At 41.0% G+C, this 20,212-nt stretch overlaps 1 protein-coding gene across 3 annotated transcripts in view; it reads right to left on the bottom strand.

Annotated features, from left to right (window-relative positions):
* Positions 1-20,212, bottom strand: part of LOC117531766 — a 48,828-nt gene that overhangs the window by 14,206 nt on the left and 14,410 nt on the right. The window contains exons 2-4 of one of the 3 annotated variants that reach the window (XM_034194899.1): positions 13,295-13,492; positions 11,682-11,892; positions 6,325-6,613 (exon numbers count right to left, since the gene is read on the bottom strand). In XM_034194899.1, coding sequence (XP_034050790.1) covers positions 6,361-6,613; positions 11,682-11,892; positions 13,295-13,492 — 662 coding nt within the window. In that variant the 3' untranslated portion in view covers positions 6,325-6,360. Of the gene's footprint in view, positions 1-5,437; positions 6,614-11,681; positions 11,893-13,294; positions 13,493-20,212 lie in introns of those variants that run through there. The other 2 variants (XM_034194900.1, XM_034194898.1) reach the window with 2 other exon arrangements.

The following is a 20,212-nucleotide window of genomic DNA, read 5'->3' as shown; positions in this document are numbered from 1 at the left end:
CAGTGGTGGACAAGAAACCGGAAGCAGGAACACCGGAAGACCAACTCTCTCAACTTGATCCTGTGGGTTGTAATAGACTCTCAACTGATTCTGCATGGGGTTGCATCAACAGTCGCGGATATTAACATATTTTTCACTCGTACAATCCAGCTGCAATAAAGCTTGGTGTAAACGCAAATAACGGATCACAATGGAGACCAGCCAAGACTTGAGAGTTGACAAAATGTTATGATCTTTCAGGTCTTACACAGGTCCCAGTCCGGTGTAAACGGGTCATAACATAAAAATTATTCAGTACTGCAGGAAAAAAAGTCAGTGCAATCTGAATTCATGTGTGAACAATACACATGCAAACTCTCCAAACTGCAGCACGCAACATTCTCCAAATATCAACAAAAACATAACTATTAAGTCAGCCTGGATTAGGGTCCCTTCACACATAGTGCGAATTCGGTCGTGCATTAAGTGCGCATGAAGCAGGAACTGTATGCAAACAATGTAATTTTGTAGCTGATTCCAACGCTTTGTACACCTGTTGCTACACCTATTTGCACGAATCAGCGGCTGACAGAGTGTGTGCTGTGCGAGCCCATCGAACCCTTTCACGGCAGGTGTCAGCCAAATTACAGGTGACACACAACCATTTAACACAGCTCGCATGGCACTTAGAAAATGTGTGGCCATTCGCATTCTTAGCATGACAACAGTCTGCAGACAATCACTGTCATACTGGCAGTGAAATTTATCCAAGTGCCCCATGAGTGTGGCTTTGGTGTGTGCGCTAAAAACTGACAGGGGGTGTGGCCGCCCACTGAAGCAGCTGTGGAGACCTGTCATTCTGGACATCCCAGCTGAACACGTACTGTGTTTGGACAGACATGGACTAGCAACTGACCACTGTGACGCGCGTGTCTGTTTGATGTGATCAAGTGGAGATAAATAAAAACATCTATCACTGTGGCAAAGGGCTGCAGCGAGTGGGCACGCACATGGACAGGCTATCCCCAGGTTGAAACGGACTGTCGGATCATAACACGCAGCAGGCGATCTGTCACGCCACCCATATGAGCTCTGTTCCACAAGATGCGGTGTCCTGCGACGCGCCATCCACATGACACGCGCCAGCAGATGTGGACATGAATGAATGACGAGTGAACTGCTTCTCATTCATGTCATTTCATGACTGTCTGTCAGTGATCATGGCTCATCTACAGAGGAACAGACGGATGATATTTGTATTGTCCACTTTGAGAGGGATTTAATACAATGCAATGTTTTTATATGGTGCATCATTTTGATGTATTTTTTTTAAATGTCCATGTGCTTCCTGATATGAGCCAGTTTCCAACAACTGTCACAGTACAGTGATGGTAGCTCACTGGTAAAGTTCCCAACTGGCAATCAGAGCTTTTAGAAGGTGCAGGTTGGAATCCCATGGGTGAAATGTTTTTTTTTTTTTCTTTTTTTATGTACCACATTGCGCAGCATCGCACACACCTTCCCGTCGGCGTGATGTTTTGTGGTGCACATAATTCGAACCGTTTCACTGTATTCGACCAAACTTCGCACTGTGTGTGAAGGGGCCCTTAAATCTGAATGTGTGTGTCTGCAGTCTGTTTTTATTTTAGCATTAGACAAACGAGAATCTCCCTCACATATGTTTGTCTGTGCACTGACGCTCAGGATACTAAAAAACAGTTTTTGTTTCAAGTACTGTCTACAGGCATCAATAAATCTGGATTTACCTGATTGCCAATCATAAATATACGGGTTCAGGGAAAAGCTCCAACAATACTGTGCTTTCAATAAGGACCACCTTCACTGAAAACAGTTTGAAGGGGCTTTCCTTAGCGCCCCCTTCTGGGGCATATCAGGGTCAAATGAAGAGACCCCCTACATAGGAAGTCACTTTTTGTTATTCCAGTTATTACTTGTTTCACTATTTGTGTGTGTGTTTTTGGTTGTTCTTACTCTGCTGTTCTGTGCAGAAAATGGAAGAGTATCATGTTTTTTTGCCCTGTTAACCTCCAATTTAATTAGATGTCTGTTAGATCTTTCAAACTTGTATCTCTTAACATACAGTAGTGTTCAGAATAATAGTAATGCTATGTGACTAAAAAGATTAATCCAGATTTTGAGTATATTTCTTATTGTTACATGGGAAACAAGGTACCAGTAGATTCAGTAGAGTCTCACAAATCCAACAAGACCAAGCATTCATGATATGCACACTTTTAAGGCTATGAAATTGGGCTATTAGTAAAAAGAAACGTAGAAAAGGGGGTGTTCACAATATTAGTAGTGTGGCATTCAGTCAGTGAGTTTGTCAATTTTGTGGAACAAACAGGTGTGAATCAGGTGTCCCCTATGTCAGGATGAAGCCAGCACCTGTTGAACATGCTTTTCTCTTTGAAAGCCTGAGGAAAATGGGACGTTCAAGACATTGTTCAGAAGAACAGCGTAGTTTGATTAAAAAGCGATTGGAGAGGGGAAAACACACGCAGGTGCAAAAAAAAATAGGCTGTTCATCTACAATGATTTCCAATGCTTTAAAATGGACAAAAAAAACCAGAGACGCATGGAAGAAGACGGAAAACAAACATCAAAATGGATAGAATAACCAGAATGGCAAAGGCTCACCCATTGATCAGCTCCAGGATGATCAAAGACAGTCTGGAGTTACCTGTAAGTGCTGTGACAGAAGACGCCTGTGTGAAGCTAATTTATTTGCAATAATCCCCCGCAAAGTCCCTCTGTTAAATAAAAGACGTGCAGAAGAGGTTACAATTTGCAGGACTGTGAAATAAATATTGTGAAATCCGAGGAAAATTTGCAGGGGGGGGGGGGGGTTAAAACTCCCCAGGAGCTGGGGTCTAGGGCCTTGTGGGGCCCCAGAATTAAATTTTTATCTAATGATACTTTTTCAGCATCTCCTGGAAGAACAAATCTCAAAGTTAGTGCATATTTAAATGATCCTACATTCAACATTTTATTTGACCTGTCAATGATGATGTTGAAATAACAGAATATGACATGGAAGTAGGACCTGGAATGATTTTCCTTTTAATTGTAAACCAAATTATGCATTAACTCAGAACAATTAAACTACATGAAATTTATGAAGACTGAAAAGACTGTTACAGCATTTCAAAAACAACAGCTAAAGCTTGGAGAATATTGGGAAAATCATGGTAAAATATTAATAACATACCTTATAGTAAAAAGTCACATATTCTTGTGTAAATCCATGCAGCGTAAATCCATTCAAAGCCACAATGTCTTTTTACAATGAAAGAAAGTCTAGATTAGTGAAAAAAGTCACATAATCTTGTCTAAATCCTGTTTGAACAGCAGAATGTTTATTTTCCAGGGAGAGAAAAATTCTTACCGTGCTTCCTGATGGTACACTTCACTTTTCCCATTTCTTTTATCTTTCAGGTGTGTTGATGAAGCCAGTGACGATTCCACGGATTCTTGTCCTTATAAGACTTTTTCAGTCTTTCTCGCCATCTTCTCTCTGTGCGACATCGCTCCGTGACACAGACATGTTGCATAAATCTTCTTTTAAAAACTTGAAAGCTCTAAAAGTTTGGGATGTCCACATGCTACATTTAGCTTAAGTGCCGCACAGGAGCCACACAGCGTCGCTGCAGCAACCAACCAGTCCTGCTTTACGACAACTGTCGTAACAGCTACACTTTGGCATTTTCCTCCGCGAAACTCTGCGCATCCAAGGAAACTGTTTTGTATCTGTAACACACAGATCAGTGTCCGCGGACTTATAAAACTTACACAATGTCGTAAAAAAGAGAACACTTTGCGATAAGCATTTAAAAACTCAGTGATGTTCACGATTAAAGAGTACATCACCAACACCCCACCCCCCCTCTCCATGATGAAATCCGCGGAATCCCGCGGAGTTTTCACAGCCCTGAATTTGCCAAAGAACACATCAACTGACCTAAAGAGAAATGGAGGAATATTTTGTGGACTGATGAGAGTAAAATTGTTCTTTTTGGGTCCAAGGGCCACAGACAGTTTGTGAGACGACCCCCAAACTCTGAATTCAAGCCACAGTTCACAGTGAAGATAGTGAAGCATGGTGGTGCACGCATCATGATATGGGCATGTTTCTCCTACTATGGTGTTGGGCCTATATATCGCATATCAGGTATCATGGATCAGTTTGGATATATCAGAATACTTGAAGAGGTCATGTTGCCTTATGCTGAAGAGGACATGCCCTTGAAATGGGTGTTTCAACAAGACAATGACCCCAAGCACACTAGTAAACCAGCAAAATCTTGGTTCCAAACCAACAAAATTAATGCCTCGCAGATGTGAAGAAATCATGAAAAACTGTGGTTATACAACTAAATACTAGTTTAGTGATTCACAGGATTGCTAAAAAAGCAGTTTGAACATAATAGTTTTGAGTTTGTAGCATCAACAGCAGATGCTACTATTATTGTGAACACCCCCTTTTCTACTTTTTTTAATAATAGCCCAATTTCATAGCCTTAACAGTGTGCATATCATGAATGCTTGGTCTTGTTGGATTTGTGAGAATCTGAATCTACTGGTACCTTGTTTCCCATGTAACAATAAGAAATATACTCAAATCCTGGATTAATCTTTTTAGTCACATTCTTGTGTGGGCCACTGAAGAGGTACTGCTGGCCTGCCACCAGAGGGCGCCCTGCCTGAAGTGCGGGCTTCAGGCACGAGAGGGCGCCAGAGCAACCGGGAGTGACAGCTGTCACTCATCAACAGCACCAGCTGTCACTCATCATCACCACAGCACCATAAAAGCCGGGCAGCAACTCCACCTCGCTGCCGAGATATCATCTACCGCTTAGGTAATATTCTCTGCAGTACTTGAACTGTGACTTACGTCTGTTTGCAGCCATTGTCCTGTGGTGCACTTCAGCTGGGTTGGCGGTCAGTGAGAGAACCGACGTCGTCGCCTCTCACTCCATCCAGATAAGTGGTTAACAGGAGCTGCTACTGTGTTCCTACTTCGGAGGTGGAGGTGCTCCCTCCCGGAGGAACTGTATCAGTGTCTGAGGATTTACTGGGTGTGTATCCACACACCCACCATTAACTGTCTCTGCTTCCTGCCAGCCAGGTCTGACAGCTGGAGACGGTGGCCACCTGGGGACCCAGGACTTGGCGGCTCCGGTGTTCTTCAGATCCGTTGGCGGTGGAAGTCGTGTGGGGACCCGGCTCTTCTCTGGACAGACGTCTTCTATCCTCGAGCCTGCCCACACGTCACTTTTCGTATAATTGACTGTCATTCTCAAACTGCATTTGTCTGTATTCCGTTGTGCACAATTCGCAACATTGTTATATTTTGGCTTATCCATTGTCCGTTCATTTACGTCCCCTGTTGTGGGTCCGTGTCACTACACCTTCCCAACACACATAGCACTACTATTATTCTGAACACTACTGTATGTGAGCATATTAATAATGCATTTGAATGTAAGATACCTTATAATTGTGAAAAAATGTATTCGGGAAATATTAATGTAACAAATTGGGGTAAAGAAGATAAGCAATTGCTCTGGATGCTTTTGATAGCAAGTAATGAAGCCATAACCAGGAAGTGGCTTAAACTGGACCCTCTAACAACGGATGAATGGATCAACATTATTAAAGAAATTTATATCATGGAAAGACTTTCAGCCAAGCTCAGATTTCAAATGGACAAGTTCTATAAAACCTGGTCAAAGTGGACTGAGTATGTCAAGCCCATAAGGTCAGACTTTAATTAGGTATTTTTCTACTTTTTCTCCCCTTTCTTCTCCTTTTTGACATTGATGGAAAAAAGGTTTTGATACTCTTCCCTTTTTGTTTAGTATTTGTTGTCATTATAAGGGAAATTAAATGTTTTAATAAATATGTTCCCTGTGAATTTGAAGACCCTGGCAATAATAGGACTGGACTTATGCTGAGCACAGACAGACGGACAGAGACAGATGCAAAGCCTTTGCAATACCCGATGGCCATATTTTGATGGCCTCAGGTGAAAATGAGAGACCCAACTAAGATTTTTGACAGGTTTCATATTGGAAGTCAGTGTCTGTCATTTTGATTGAAATGCTGGTTGAGATTTCATCTCCAAATGACCTCTAATATATGAATACACTAGAACGTGACAGACTTCTCTGTACTTGAAACTGAACAATCTTATCTGCAGCTGTATTATACAGCTGTATTATGTCAGCTGTATGCCTAGAGTCTTACTACCTTCATCCTATCTTCCCGGGCAGTGGAGGTCACACTTTGGTTTGGATGTCTGCTGATGCTTCCACCCTTCATTCATGTGCTCTTTGCCAGTTTTCACAGGTATCTTTGTCAGTCACCCTCCCACACGCAGTCACATTCTCGCAGAGGGTTTCTCTGGCGCATTGTTGTGACAATTGTGATTCGGTTCTCTGACATTTCTTGCAGCTGGCTGATCAAGCCCTGTACGTTTGGGCTGGGCCAGGGGTGACCATTCAGGTAGTCCCTTGGGATGAATGACTGTTCCACCAGAAGTTCCAATTGTACTAGGTGTTTCAGCCGGTGGAGGCTCAGCAGTTCTTTGTCTGGTTCTCTACTGAAAAACCTGAGGGACAAGAGAATGCTGGTGAGTGGGCAGAACATGGATGTGTCTCTGACAGCAGACACATGTTGTTGCTGATACAACACCATTTTGTTTTAACCCTACATACAGGTGTGACAATTCACCACCATGAACTGGAAATCAATTTTAAAGTATATAATGCAACAACATTGACACACAATCGCCTGGATCGACCTAGATGTACTCTAAACCAGTCAATGGCTTGTATTTAAAGTTTTGAACTGCTTCAGTAAAGCTATTATGCTGCTACTTCGGAGTCTTCAAACTTGTGAATGTTTAAAGGCCAGAGCGAGACTGGTCACAATAACATTAGCGTACCACAGCAACAACATAAAAACAATCATATCCAATCACACCATACTGCTGACGGGGGATAATAAACTGCAGTGATCAATGCTCTGCTCAGTAAAGTGGACAGTTCTTACAGGGTCTAGGACCGGGGTACGTAACCGTTACAGTTAAGAGCACCATTTTTGTCCAGTCTCCCACAAATAAAATTCACGAGATAGACACACAGTGAGTAAATTAAGTACTGAACAAGCCACCATTTTTCTCAGAAAATCTATTTCTAAAAGGTGCTGTTGACATGAAATTTTCACCAGATGTCTGTAACAACATACAAAGAAATCAAACCATAGATATCCATAAATTATATAAGTTATGTGTAATAATGTGAACTAACACATTGAACACCTGAAGGGAGGTCTAAAACAGCATGGAAAGCCAAGACACCAGCTGAAGTCTATCAGTAATTAGAAACCAATCCTGCCCCTTGTCAGTGCAAATTAATATCAGCTGGTTCAGGCCCAGCTGATGGCCTATAAAGGTGTCTCATTACTAAGGTTACACAAGAAACATCTCATGATGGGTAAAAGCAAAGAGCTCTGTCAAGATCGTTGCAAACTTATTGTTGCAAAACATACTGACAACATTGGTGAGAAAAGGATTTCTAAACTTCTGAATCCATCTGGGGCAGTGAGTACTGTTGAGGTCATAATCTGGAAGCAGAAACATCATTTCATTATTCGCAGTTTCGCAAATTTGAATCTGGCACCGTCTCGCGGCCTGTGACAAGAGGTCGGTTTTGGCAGAGTTCCAGTTTAGGGCACAATTTAAACACACCTCGTAAGGCAGGGGTGGGCAACTTGTTCCAGAAAGGGCCAAGAGGGTGCAGGTTTTCTTTGCAGCCACTGACTCCACCAGGTGATTTCACTGATTAATATCACACTCTTGGCCCTTTCTGGAACAAGTTGCCCACCCGTCGTAAGGTATGGACAAAAAGACAATGTCGGGGAACAGCAGAAATTCATCACAGGTGCTACACCTCCTCTAGATAGCCCTCTCAACTTGGGAGAACGTGTCATCATTATAATTGTTCATGAGCTCACTGAATTGACACATCCACATCCTCTTTAGCCACTGTTTGGATTGTTTTAAAATACTGGAACTCTGCTGGTGCTGCAGTGCATTCTAGGAAGCGTAGGGGGATGCCAGGGGGATTATGGGAAATGTTAAAACAGTGAATAAACCAGCCACAACCAGGTGGTCCTCACAAGATGTCTGATAGAGGAGTGAAAACAATTAACAGATAAGTTGTCCAAGAGGCAAGGACGACTTGTGCAGCTTCCAAATGACCTGGAAATAGTAGGCACAAAGAAAACAATAAGTAATGCACTCAACTGCCATGGCCTGTATACATGCTCACCACACAAGACTCCACTACTGAAGAAAAAGCACATTGAAGCTGATTTAAAGGTTACTGCACAATATTTAGACAAGCCTGTGAAATACTTGGAGAATATAGTCTGGTTAGATGAGACCAAAATTGAACTCTTTGGATGCCATAATACACACCATGTTTGGAGGTCAAAAGGCACTGCACGTCACCCCAAAAACACCACACCAACAATGAAGTTTGGAGGTGAGAACATCATGGTGTGGGGCTGTTTTTCAGCACACAGCAACTGGCAAACTTCATATATTTGAAGAAAGGATGAATTGAAAAATGCACTGAGGAATTCTTGATTAAAAAAAAAAATCTGCCATCTACCAGGATAATGAAGATGAAATGAGGGTGGAAATTTCAGCAAGACAATAATCCCAAACACACAGCCAAGGAAACTCTCAGTTGGTCTCAGAGAATGAAAATAAAGCTGCTAGAATGGCCCAGCCAATCACCCGAATTGAATCCAATCGAAAAATCAATGAAAATAACTAAAGGTCAGAGTTCATAGAAGAGGTCCACAGAACCTTCAACATTTGAAAACTGTTTGTGTGGAAGAATGGGCCAAAACCACAACTGAGCAATGCATGAGCCTAGTTTCTCCATATAGGAGGCATCTTGAAGCCTCATTACCGACAAAGGCTTTTGTACGAAGCATCAAATAAATTTCAGTAAGCGTGTTCAGTATTTTTCCCTGTGTCATTCTATTTGATTACACATAACTTAATTTCTGGTCTTATTTGTATGTATGGATAACTTGGGTTGTTACTGACATTGGTGAAAATTTCATGTCAGTAGTACCTTTTTCTAAACCCATCATGATCCTGACGTACTTTGACTTCTGTTTCATTGCAGAAAGTATGAACCATCCAAACAAAGATGGGATGGGGCAATTTATACTAAATATAATGAATAAATCATCACTTTTACAGCTAGTTTTCTTGAGACATGAACATTTCCAAGCCACTGAACATGTCCCGGTCTTCTTTTACATCAATCATTAAGAAATACAAACAGTATCGTACTGTTTGGTACAGAGGTTCTCAAAAAACAAGTGACCATGCTAGAAGGAGAATAGTGAGGGAAGCCACCAAGACACAACTCTGAAGGAGTTATAGGCTTCTGTGGAGGTGAGTGGAGAAACTAGGAATAGGAATTTTCATTGTTATGCTGACAATGTCCAGCTCTACATTTCCACCAAATCCATCACTACTTCAACTCACTTCACTCTCACTAACTGCCTCACTGAGATCAAGTCTTGGATGTAAATTAACTTCCTCAAACTCAACTGTGACAAGTCTGACATAATCATCATCGGTCCCAAAACACTCACCCACACCACCCACAATTTCTGCCTCAACATCGATAACTCTACCCTGTCTACCTCCCCTCACATCCGCAACCTTGGAGTTGTCTGTCTTTTGAACACCACATCAATCACATCACTAGAACGTTTTTTTTTTTTCATCTCAAGAACATTGCCAGTCTCTGTCCATCACTCTCCTTTCCTGCTGCAGAAACCCTAATCCATGCCTTTATTACATCCAGGTTAGACTACTGTACCAGCATCTTTTATGGTACATCTTCAAAAGTCCTCAATAAACTCGTACATTCAGAACTCAGCTGCTCGTTTGCTCGCCTACACCCGTTCCCGTGAACACATCATCCCTATTCTTAAGAACTTTCATTGGCTTCCTGTCCCACAGTGGATCCATTTCAAAACCATTCTCCTCACATACAAAGCCCTCCACAATCAGGCTCCCTCCTATCTTACGAGCATGTTTCACTATCATACTCCTTCCCGTTGCTTTAGCTCCTCTGATGCGAACCTCCTGTCAGTGCCACTCAGGACCAAGCACCGGATTTGGGGGGACAGAGCCCTTTCCATAGCTGCTCCCTTGCACTGGAACGCTCTCCCCAAACAGATTTGTGACTGTACCAATCTGTCTACCTTCAAGACTCAAGTTAAAACCCATCTTATAGATCTTCTTTTAATTTGAGATTATTTTATTTTATTTTTGCTTTGTTTTTAAACCTTAAAGCATCTTTGAGCATTGTTAAAAGCACTATACAAATCAAATTTATTATTATTATTATTATTAGTGCAACTTTGCATTTTACATACTGTCCTGACTTTTTCTAAATTGGGTAGTATATGCTGATTTTATGAAATTACAGACTTACTCTAAAGGAAAGTATTAACATTACAAAAAAAAAAAAAAAAAAAAAAAAAAAAAAAAATAGTTAAAGAGCCGCATGGAGCTCCAGAGCTGCAGGTTGTCAACCCCTGGTCCAGGAGAAACCCGATTACCCTGAAAAACACTCATTTATGATGTCCAGGTCAAATTTAGTGAAAATCAGACAAATTTTGTTCAAGTTATAATGAGCACAAGAAAGCGTGAGTGACATACAGACACACCCGGCCCCCAACCTTACAGCTTAACAAATCATTTATTTATATAGGCCTTTAAAAGCAACCAGAAGGTGACCAATCTGCTTTACAATAAAATTGATAAATAAAATGAACAGGAATAAGAGCATAACATACAATAAAATTAGAGAAAAATTTTAAATAATAAAATGTCACAGCACTACTAAGGATCAAAAGCCATTCTGAATCAACAAGTCATTAACGTAGATGTAAAAAGTGCAAGGTCAGTAATAGTGCAGATTATCATGGGGTAACTTATTCCATAGTTTAGCGACAGCGACTGCAAAAGCCCAATCAAAGTTTGTATGTCAACCATGGGACGGGTAAGTAAAGTTGACCAGATAACTGTAACGTCCTGTTGAAGTTGCGGAGAGTTAAAATCTCTAACAAGTAAAGTGGGGAAGGCTTTAAAAATAAACACTAAGATCTTAAAATCAACTCTAAAACAAACCCACAGTGGAATTAATAAAGCACAACTGTAATGTGCTCTAGTCTGGGTAACGCCAACATGGAGTGCACCACGGTAAACTAGTCTTGAGCCAATAAAAGCAGAACGGCTGTCTCAAGATGGTATCTACATATTGGGAAGGTGATTCCCGTTAGCCAGAAGATGAAGCTGGAAAAAAAAACCCTATTTTGACAACAGAGTCTAGTTATCAAACCTCAACCAGCTGTCAAATATAGCTAACGGATTCTTTACAGTTGGTTTTAAATAAGGAACCAGAACACCAAAGTTGGAGGCTGGAACACTCGGTGTGCACAAAGTACCAAACACAATACACTCAGTTTTACCATTGTTCAAATGAAGGGAATTTGAATGACGCCACCTTCGCAAATGACAGACGGCGGATAATTTAACAATAATAATAATGAAGACATCTTCCCGCACATCTCACCGAATCCTTAGCATCTTGAGCTGGGGAAACAATGTCGGTATTCGCCGGCAGAGACTGCCGCTGGAGCGGCTCTGCTCGATGTCGAGGTATTCAAGTGCTGGGACTGTTGAAGCAATGGAATCCATGTCCTTCAGAGTTATAGCAACACGCAGGGTCAACCTGGTCACAGTGGGTGGGATGATGGGTGTGTACACTTTAAGAGAATTTACACCTATGAAAAACAAACAACAGGATAGTTAGCAAATATTTCTTTATCTTTTTACAGCTGTATCATATACTGTTATTCTTTCCATCAGTTATTTAGCCAAATACTGTCTTTTTACATGCTGCCTTTACTGCTGGAGTGTAAAAAAAATTTAATTCAAAACTGAGTCTTGATGCAAGAAATTAAATACCAGAGATCGATATGTCAAAGTGGATGAAGGTAAACCTGTGGCAGTCTGACTGGTTGGGTTTAGATGCCCACAGCACGCCCCTGAATAATATGAAGATTTATGGCTCATTCATGCTGAATGTTAAATATGGATTTGGATTTGATAAACACTGCATTCATGCCATCTGGATTTGCATCCATTTCCTGAAAGCTTACGACACAGATATCATGGCGCAATACCACTGAAAACCATTGGGGAGCGGGGAGCAGTGTAGCCAGAGTTCAAGAGACCAAGCAAGTTTTATCACTTTCAGCGACTTGACACAATACAGCCTCAGGATACCATCGTGGCAATCCCTCTGTGACAAGGAAGACAGTCTCTTGATCATTTCCTGGTTAAGGTTAGGAACCTATTCCTGGTGGACGTGGAGATGACTGAACAGGCCCCGTATTGTTTTGCCCCATTCTTGACAGATGCTGCACGTGGCTGCTGCCGATTAGGATCTTGCTCTCTCTTCACCCAGGGTTGATCTAGAGACACCTGTGCACCAGTTTGTTTAACGTGGGAATGTTGCTGAACCCTGAAAAACACACAGCCCTTGATAGATCCTTAGCCTGGTCAGATGGCTGGGAAATCCCAAACGACTGGGGTCTGAGGACCTCCTGCAGCCTTCATCTGACCTCACAGCCATTGTGTGACATGCCATCACTTCTTCTGCCACCATTGAGGACTTCTTGTTTCACCAGTGTCCTCATGTTTAGGGTTCCTGTTGGGCCTTCAAGGTTACCATAGCGGTTATAGGGTAGAGAAGGTCCTCACCGTATTTCACCACAACAGGTAATCCCCTACTTGACCCATTACCCAGGTGTCACCACGTGGATGAAGGCTTGGATTTTGACACCCACTCAGTATACCATGGCCTACACAAACACGTATGCTGGCCATCCCAGGGTGGGAACTATAGTCATGTCTGGGTCAATGAAGGACTGCACAGGGGTCAGCTTTTAAAAATGGTCCAATCATACTGAAACATATACCACATTATTTGTCTGATCATAAAGATCATAATGTAGTCCTACCATGGATATTGGAAATTGTATTTGAAGCAGTATTGGCAACTAAAGATTTGCTATCTTGATATCCTGAATATTAGGTGAAATATTTAAGCTTGTAGTTTCATAGTTATCTACATTCATAGTTCTCTACATAAACAAAATGTAAAACTGAATCACTACTTACCAATGATGTTGAGGGTTTCCAGCTGAATGAGATCACTCAGCCAGTACTTGAGGCAACAGTCGACGCCCCCCTTGATGTAGCGAAAGCGGACCGTGAGTGACTTGAGCATGGTCAGGCTCCTCAGGGCATTCACTGGCAGAATGGTCTCTGGGTAATCAACCAGTTCGAGGCTGAGCAGGGATGGGCCGCCATACAAATCTGATGAACCAAAAAAGACCCCCATCTTTTTCAACATTCAAGTAATTCCATTTGTTTAGTTTAATTCTTTTTTTTTTTTTTTTGCAACTTCCAGTTGTAGTCTATGAGCCAGTCATCAATTCTGACCGAATCTGTACCACGTAAGGTGACTAAACGACACTTGGAATCCAGCCTCATTGTACCATGGCCTACACAAAAATGTATGATAACCATCCCAGGGTGGTAGCTGTAGCCAGGTAGTGGTCAATGAAGGTCAAAATGTAAAAATGCTCCAATCATGTTGAAAACTATACCATACTATACCATTATTTGTCTGATTATAACAAATTCCAAAAAGGTATAGTATGAACAATCTATGACTGAATATTCTGGTGTTATGGGGTAAAAACAGCAAAAATGGTGACAAAGGTCAGTTTCAGTTTGTACAGGGGTCAAAAGTTAAAGCTGCTCCAATTTCAGCAAAAAATGATGCAAATTATTGGCTGCAATAAAAGGATTAATAAATGAAATAGTTTTGACTGTGTTTAATTTTGGTCTCCAAAATAAAGGTCAAACAAGATCGATGTACATTGGATTCTATGACATGTGACATATGCTACCCTGTAACATGATAACTAACCATGACAGATGGTGTAAACTATTCCTTTTTAGAACCCTATTAACCCAACCAATAATTTGCATCATTTTTCCTGCCTCAGATTTAGAGGTGCTGATCTTCATCCCCACTGCTTCACACTTGGCTGTGAACCCAGTGAGTGCTGGAGGTCACAGGCTGATGCCAGCAGGACATCATCTGCAAAAAGCAGTGATGAGACAGACCCTCAGCCCACCAACCTGAAGACCCTCCTACCTGCACTGCGCTGCACTGCTAAACTATATTCTTAACAGTTACAGAGAGAGAAGATATACACTTGGGTATTTTTTGAGGCTCCAGTATCATCATTGTGTAAAACGTTTACACTTTTTCTCCTCATGCTCAAACGCCAATAATAAACAATTGACCTTTGGTGAACCCTTTCAAAATTTCAATGTAGATGATCACACCACTAAGTCTGGTCTCCTTAAGGTTTCTTCTTACAACCCCTGGCAAAAATTATGGAATCACCGGCCTCGGAGGATGTTCATTCAGTTGTTTAATTTTGTAGAAAAAAAAGCAGATCACAGACATGACACAAAACTAAAGTAATTTCAAATGGCAACTTTCTGGCTTTAAGAAACACTATAAGAAATCAGGAAAAAAAATTGTGGCAGTCAGTAACAGTTACTTTTTTAGACCAATCAGAGGGAAAAAAAATATGGAATCACTCAATTCTGAGGAAAAAATTATGGAATCATGAAAAACAAAAGAACGCTCCAACACATCACTAGTATTTTGTTGCACCACCTCTGGCTTTTATAACAGCTTGCAGTCTCTGAGGCGTGGACTTAATGAGTGACAAACAGTACCCTTCATCAATCTGGCTCCAACTTTCTCTGATTGCTGTTGCCAGATCAGCTTTGCAGGTTGGAGCCTTGTCATGGACCATTTTCTTCAACTTCCACCAAAGATTTTCAACTGGATTAAGATCCGGACTATTTGCAGGCCATGACATTGACCCTATGTGTCTTTTTGCAAGGAATGTTTTCACAGTTTTCGCTCTATGGCAAGATGCATTATCATCTTGAAAAATGATATCATCCCCAAACATCCTTTCAATTGATGGGATAAGAAAAGTGTCCAAAATATCAATGTAAACTTGTGCATTTATTGACGATGTAATGACAGCCATCTCTCCAGTGCCTTTACCTGACATGCAGCCCCATATCATCAATGACTGTGGAAATTTACATGTTCTCTTCAGGCAGTCATCTTTATAAATCTCATTGGAACGGCACCAAACAAAAGTTCCAGCATCATCACCTTGCCCAATGCAGATTCGAGATTCATCACTGAATATGACTTATCCAATCATCCACAGTCCACGATTGCTTTTCCTTAGCCCATTGTAACCTTGTTTTTTTCTGTTTAGGTGTTAATGATGGCTTTCGTTTAGCTTTTCTGTATGTAAATCCCATTTCCTTTAGGCGGTTTCACAGACGTTGACTCCAGTTTCCTCCCATTCGTTCCTCATTTGTTTTGTTGTGCATTTTCGATTTTTGAGATATATTGCTTTAAGTTTTCTGTCTTGACGCTTTGATGTCTTCCTTGGTCTACCAGTATGTTTGCCTTTAACAACCTTCCCATGTTGTTTGTATTTGGTCCAGAGTTTAGACACAGCTGACTGTGAACAACCAACATCTTTTGCAACATTGCGTGATGATTTACTCTCTTTTAAGAGTTTGATAATCCTCTCCTTTGTTTCAATTGACATCTCTCGTGTTGGAGCCGTGATTCATGTCAGTCCACTTGGTGCAACAGCTCTCCAAGGTGTGATCACTCCTTTTTAGATGCAGACTAACGAGCAGATCTGATTTGATGCAGGTGTTAGTTTTGGGGATGAAAATTTACAGGGTGATTCCATAATTTTTTCCTCAGAATTGAGTGATTCCATATTTTTTTCCCTCTGCTTGGTCTAAAAAAGTAACCGTTACTGACTGCCACAATTTTTTTTTCTTGATTTCTTATAGTGTTTCTTAAAGCCAGAAAGTTGCCATTTGAAATGACTTTAGTTTTGTGTCATGTCTGTGATCTGCTTTTTTTCTACAAAATTAAAGAACTGAATGAACATCCTCCGAGGCCGGTGATTCCATAATTATTGCCAAGGGTAATCAAAAAAGACCTGAGGGAGCTTTTCCTGACCACTGTTACCAAAGTGCTAGCACATGTGCTGGATAAGGTTTAAACATGGCTCTTGTATCACAATTCTTTAGACTAGGTCCAAGTCTTTAGGGTCCTGATGCTGCCTGTCTTGATGTATGCCAGTAAGACTTGGATTCAACTAGTGACCTAAGACAATGACTAGATGTCTTTGGTATTAGGTGTCTTTGAAGGATCTTTAGCTACCGCTGGAATGACTTTGTGTCAAATTAGTCATTACTTTTATTTTATTTTAGAGATGTGAAAGTGGACCAATTGTCTGCCTGGGTGGTTGCCATTCAGGAACCAAGGTGGTTCCATGGTGATGTGGATGCGGCAAAGCACAGCACCAGCTCCGATTGCATCTTGGGATGACTTATTTTGTGATTTGATGTTGTATAAATATGAGATACTAAATTCAAAAAATTGTTTCCTATTAATTATTATTATTTTAAATTAGGGAAAAACCTTTTACAGAGGTGAAACTACATTAGTACATAAATAACAAAGCCAAAATGTTGTACAGAGGTTGGTTTTTAGCCCTAAATAATGTAAGAAGAAATTATCAGCCAAATCTTACATGGAGTAGCAACACTGCTCTCTGCATTAACACAGAGGTAAGTGTTCATGTACGAATTGCTGATTACAGACAGTAATAACTATAAATGCTACAGAAAATAACAGTATAAGTAATCTTGTTTTAAACTTCAACACACTTCTATAAAAACAGGAAAGGTCATTTTGAAATTGACATATTGGTACCAGACATATAAGATGATCAGTGACTAAGGTGTGTTGTTATTTTTGCCCAGCTGTCTGAACACGCCACAACATTGGTGCTGAGTCAGTTAGCGAGCAGGTTGTGACCTCTCCTCTCTGTGCAGCCTTGTGTAACATTGGGATTCAACCGCTGTCAGGCCGTATGTTGGGGGTGTCCTGGTGAATGGTCAACAATTTCGTTTGATCACAGATTTTTTATTTTTGGAATATGAAAATTGTTTAAAAAGTTGTAATGACTCACATAAAATACCGAATAACAAGCCCAACGCATTTCCACAGACTTTGATGGTGTTGGGAATAAATAATATAACAAATCACATTTAAGAGGACAGAACCTGAGATGTTCTATTATTTTTGCTTTATAACACTATTAAAACGCCCAGTGACAGACTGCGATCCTGTCCAGGGTTGGCTCCGCCTCTCACCCAATGACTACAGGTATAGGCTCCACCTCCCCCGTGACCCTTAATTGGAATAAGCAGATATAGAAAATGAATGAAACTATTAAACGGAACAGGCCTCATCATGCAAGAACATCTTATTACATTAAATTTCTCTTATTTTATTTGTACGATAAGTTTGTATGAGTGGGGCACGTCAGATAAATTCTACTAATGTAGCAGGATGGACTAAGGAGGAATGAAAATGCAACCATTTTATTCCTTCTTATGAGTTAGTTAATGTAGCTATAAGATTGTGTTTATTATAGATGTAACATCTCATCATAATCGTTATGATGCCATTCCAGTGATGCAGTGTTTTCTAATAGGTTTTGCAATGTTCACGACTAGTTCACAAAATTATTGCGTGCCAAGAAGTTTTGAACATTTCAACATTTTCTTTGAGCACTGGCACGCAGCATTCACTGAGGCATGAGGTCCATTGGTGTCCATCCATATCCCCAGACACTGTAGCACAGGGGTGCCCAAGATCAGTCCTCGAGATCTACCTTCCTGACACTATTAGTTGTCACCCTGTTCCAACACACCTGAATCTAATAAAGGCCTACTAATGAGGCTGCTGTAGCATGAAGTGGATGAGAGCCTATATCTCCAAAAAAAAAATGGGACACACTCCATCACAGGTTACTTCAACAGCCAAGGCTTGAACCCATTTACAGATTTTGGACTGGAACGATGCAGATCTGTTAAAGGATGCAGACAGGAACTCTGAAGCACACACCTGGAATCAGACCCTGGTCTATGCATAGGTAGTCCAACTCCTACAAATCCACCTGCTCTGTGCTGTAGTTCATGGTATAAATTTCCAACTTTCTGTTGTTGATCTCTGATAGGAATTTGTCTTCGATGTCATTTTCTTGATTGAACATGTCTGACATACGGGACAGGATGTGTGGCCTTGTATGGGATTATTTGAGTGTTAACTTCATGGGATTCATCATCTTTTGATCTTTTCATCTCAGGTTGTGCGGGTGAGCATGACTCAGTCCACATTCCACGTGATCGTCTGGTGGTCCTACACGGCTCTACTACTGTCTGTCCATCCCATCTGTGCCTTGAGGTTTGGGCTGTTTTCCCGTTCCGGCTGATTCTGCCTGCTTCCTGCACATTCTTGCTATGTGTGACTGAGGTCTAAACGTCATCGTATGTCCTTTTTGGGTGTTTCCATTAAGACATCATGAAGGTCACTGGTGTCAAAAGTAGTCTTTGACCTCAAAAATACAGTCCATAAAAAGGACTTTTGCATGAGACACAGAGCTTGTGACGTTAGTGCAAAAGAGACCAAACATTAATTAAATTCTAAATAACTGCTACTCTGATATGAAGTGTGTGATTTTCAGATGTCTGGAGTGGATTTTGCTCCAGACGAACATAGTGATGAATATTCATCAGCAAGTGAAAATACACAAAAGTGAAAATACAAATTATAATCTGGTATATAACCTACTTTATGAACCCAAACCCCAAAGCTTGAAAAAAGGGGTAGAACTCCCAGCCTCAAGTTATGTCATGGTTTGAGAGGTTTTTTCCAACATACCAAAGAAAATCCCCATTATTACTGACTGTGAGGTAATTCAACTTGATGTCATCCTATTATGTCATTGCAACATTGTGAATTTTTTTGTCATCTTGTTTTTGTTTACTTTCAAGCCAAAATTCCAAAGCATGGCATTTTAGTATAAAATAATCAAACTCTGTACTTGTGTAGACTAAAACACATCTCTGATGAGGACATTTCAAACTAAAAATCTCCTTGCGATTTTTATGAGGAGAGACTTTAGCATGCAGCCATTACTGAGAGGGTTGCATAAAAATTTTCTGCTTTTTCTTACCTTTTGCCAATTTTGACTAAACTATCTGCACTAATTCTGGTTTGTGTGTGCAGTTTTTAAGTGTATGTTTATACATGTTGTAAGAGGGTGGTGGTGAAGTGGTTAGTGCACTTGGTTTCAGTGCAGAAGGTTCCTGATTCAAACCCCATCCCTGCCACATTTCTCGATGTAATGTGGAGGTGCGTCAGGAAGGGCATCTGGCGTAAAACTTGTGCCAATTCAACATGCAGATCCACCTCGGATTTGCTGTGGCGACCCTGAGTGCAAACAAGGGAGCAGCCAAAGGCACTTACCTACTATAAAATAGTAGGTAAGTGCCGTACAGAGCACTTACCCACACTATTTTTGGTTTGTAGCTCAAACCAAAGTCGAATTTCTTGTGGATAATTTTATAGTGAATGAAGGCTATTCTTCTTCAGTGCATCTCAGTTTGGGCACCAATATAGGCTATGGGAAAGGTCAGGGTCAACCTCATTAACCTTGTGGCAAAGTGGAAAGAGACGATTATAACAACGACGTCAGTCTATCGGCTGAGATACCTTCAAAACAGATGGAGCTACTTCAATCAAAGCTGACAGATAAACTCAGTGGAGCTTCTTCTTAATAGCCAGGTCATGACAAGGTCATATGAGAGACTGTTGTCCATTGTCAGCAGTCACTGTCAAAATGTAAACAGCAATGTCTTTCAAACTTGCGAGATAAATTCAACGGACACTGTAGCAGTCATTCTCCACCTTTTGACAAAATTCACCATAACCAGACTTGGTCGGCTCTCTGAGCTGTTAACATGCTGATGTGCGCAATGTGCATTCCACGCAAAGGTCTCATGTCTCAGGATGTTCCCGGCTAGACCCCTTGCACAGGCTATCAA

The sequence above is a fragment of the Thalassophryne amazonica genome, chromosome 19, assembly GCF_902500255.1.
Source record: "Thalassophryne amazonica chromosome 19, fThaAma1.1, whole genome shotgun sequence".
In the NCBI taxonomy this organism is placed as follows: domain Eukaryota; kingdom Metazoa; phylum Chordata; class Actinopteri; order Batrachoidiformes; family Batrachoididae; genus Thalassophryne; species Thalassophryne amazonica.
This window is presented reverse-complemented; position numbering and strand designations above follow the sequence as displayed.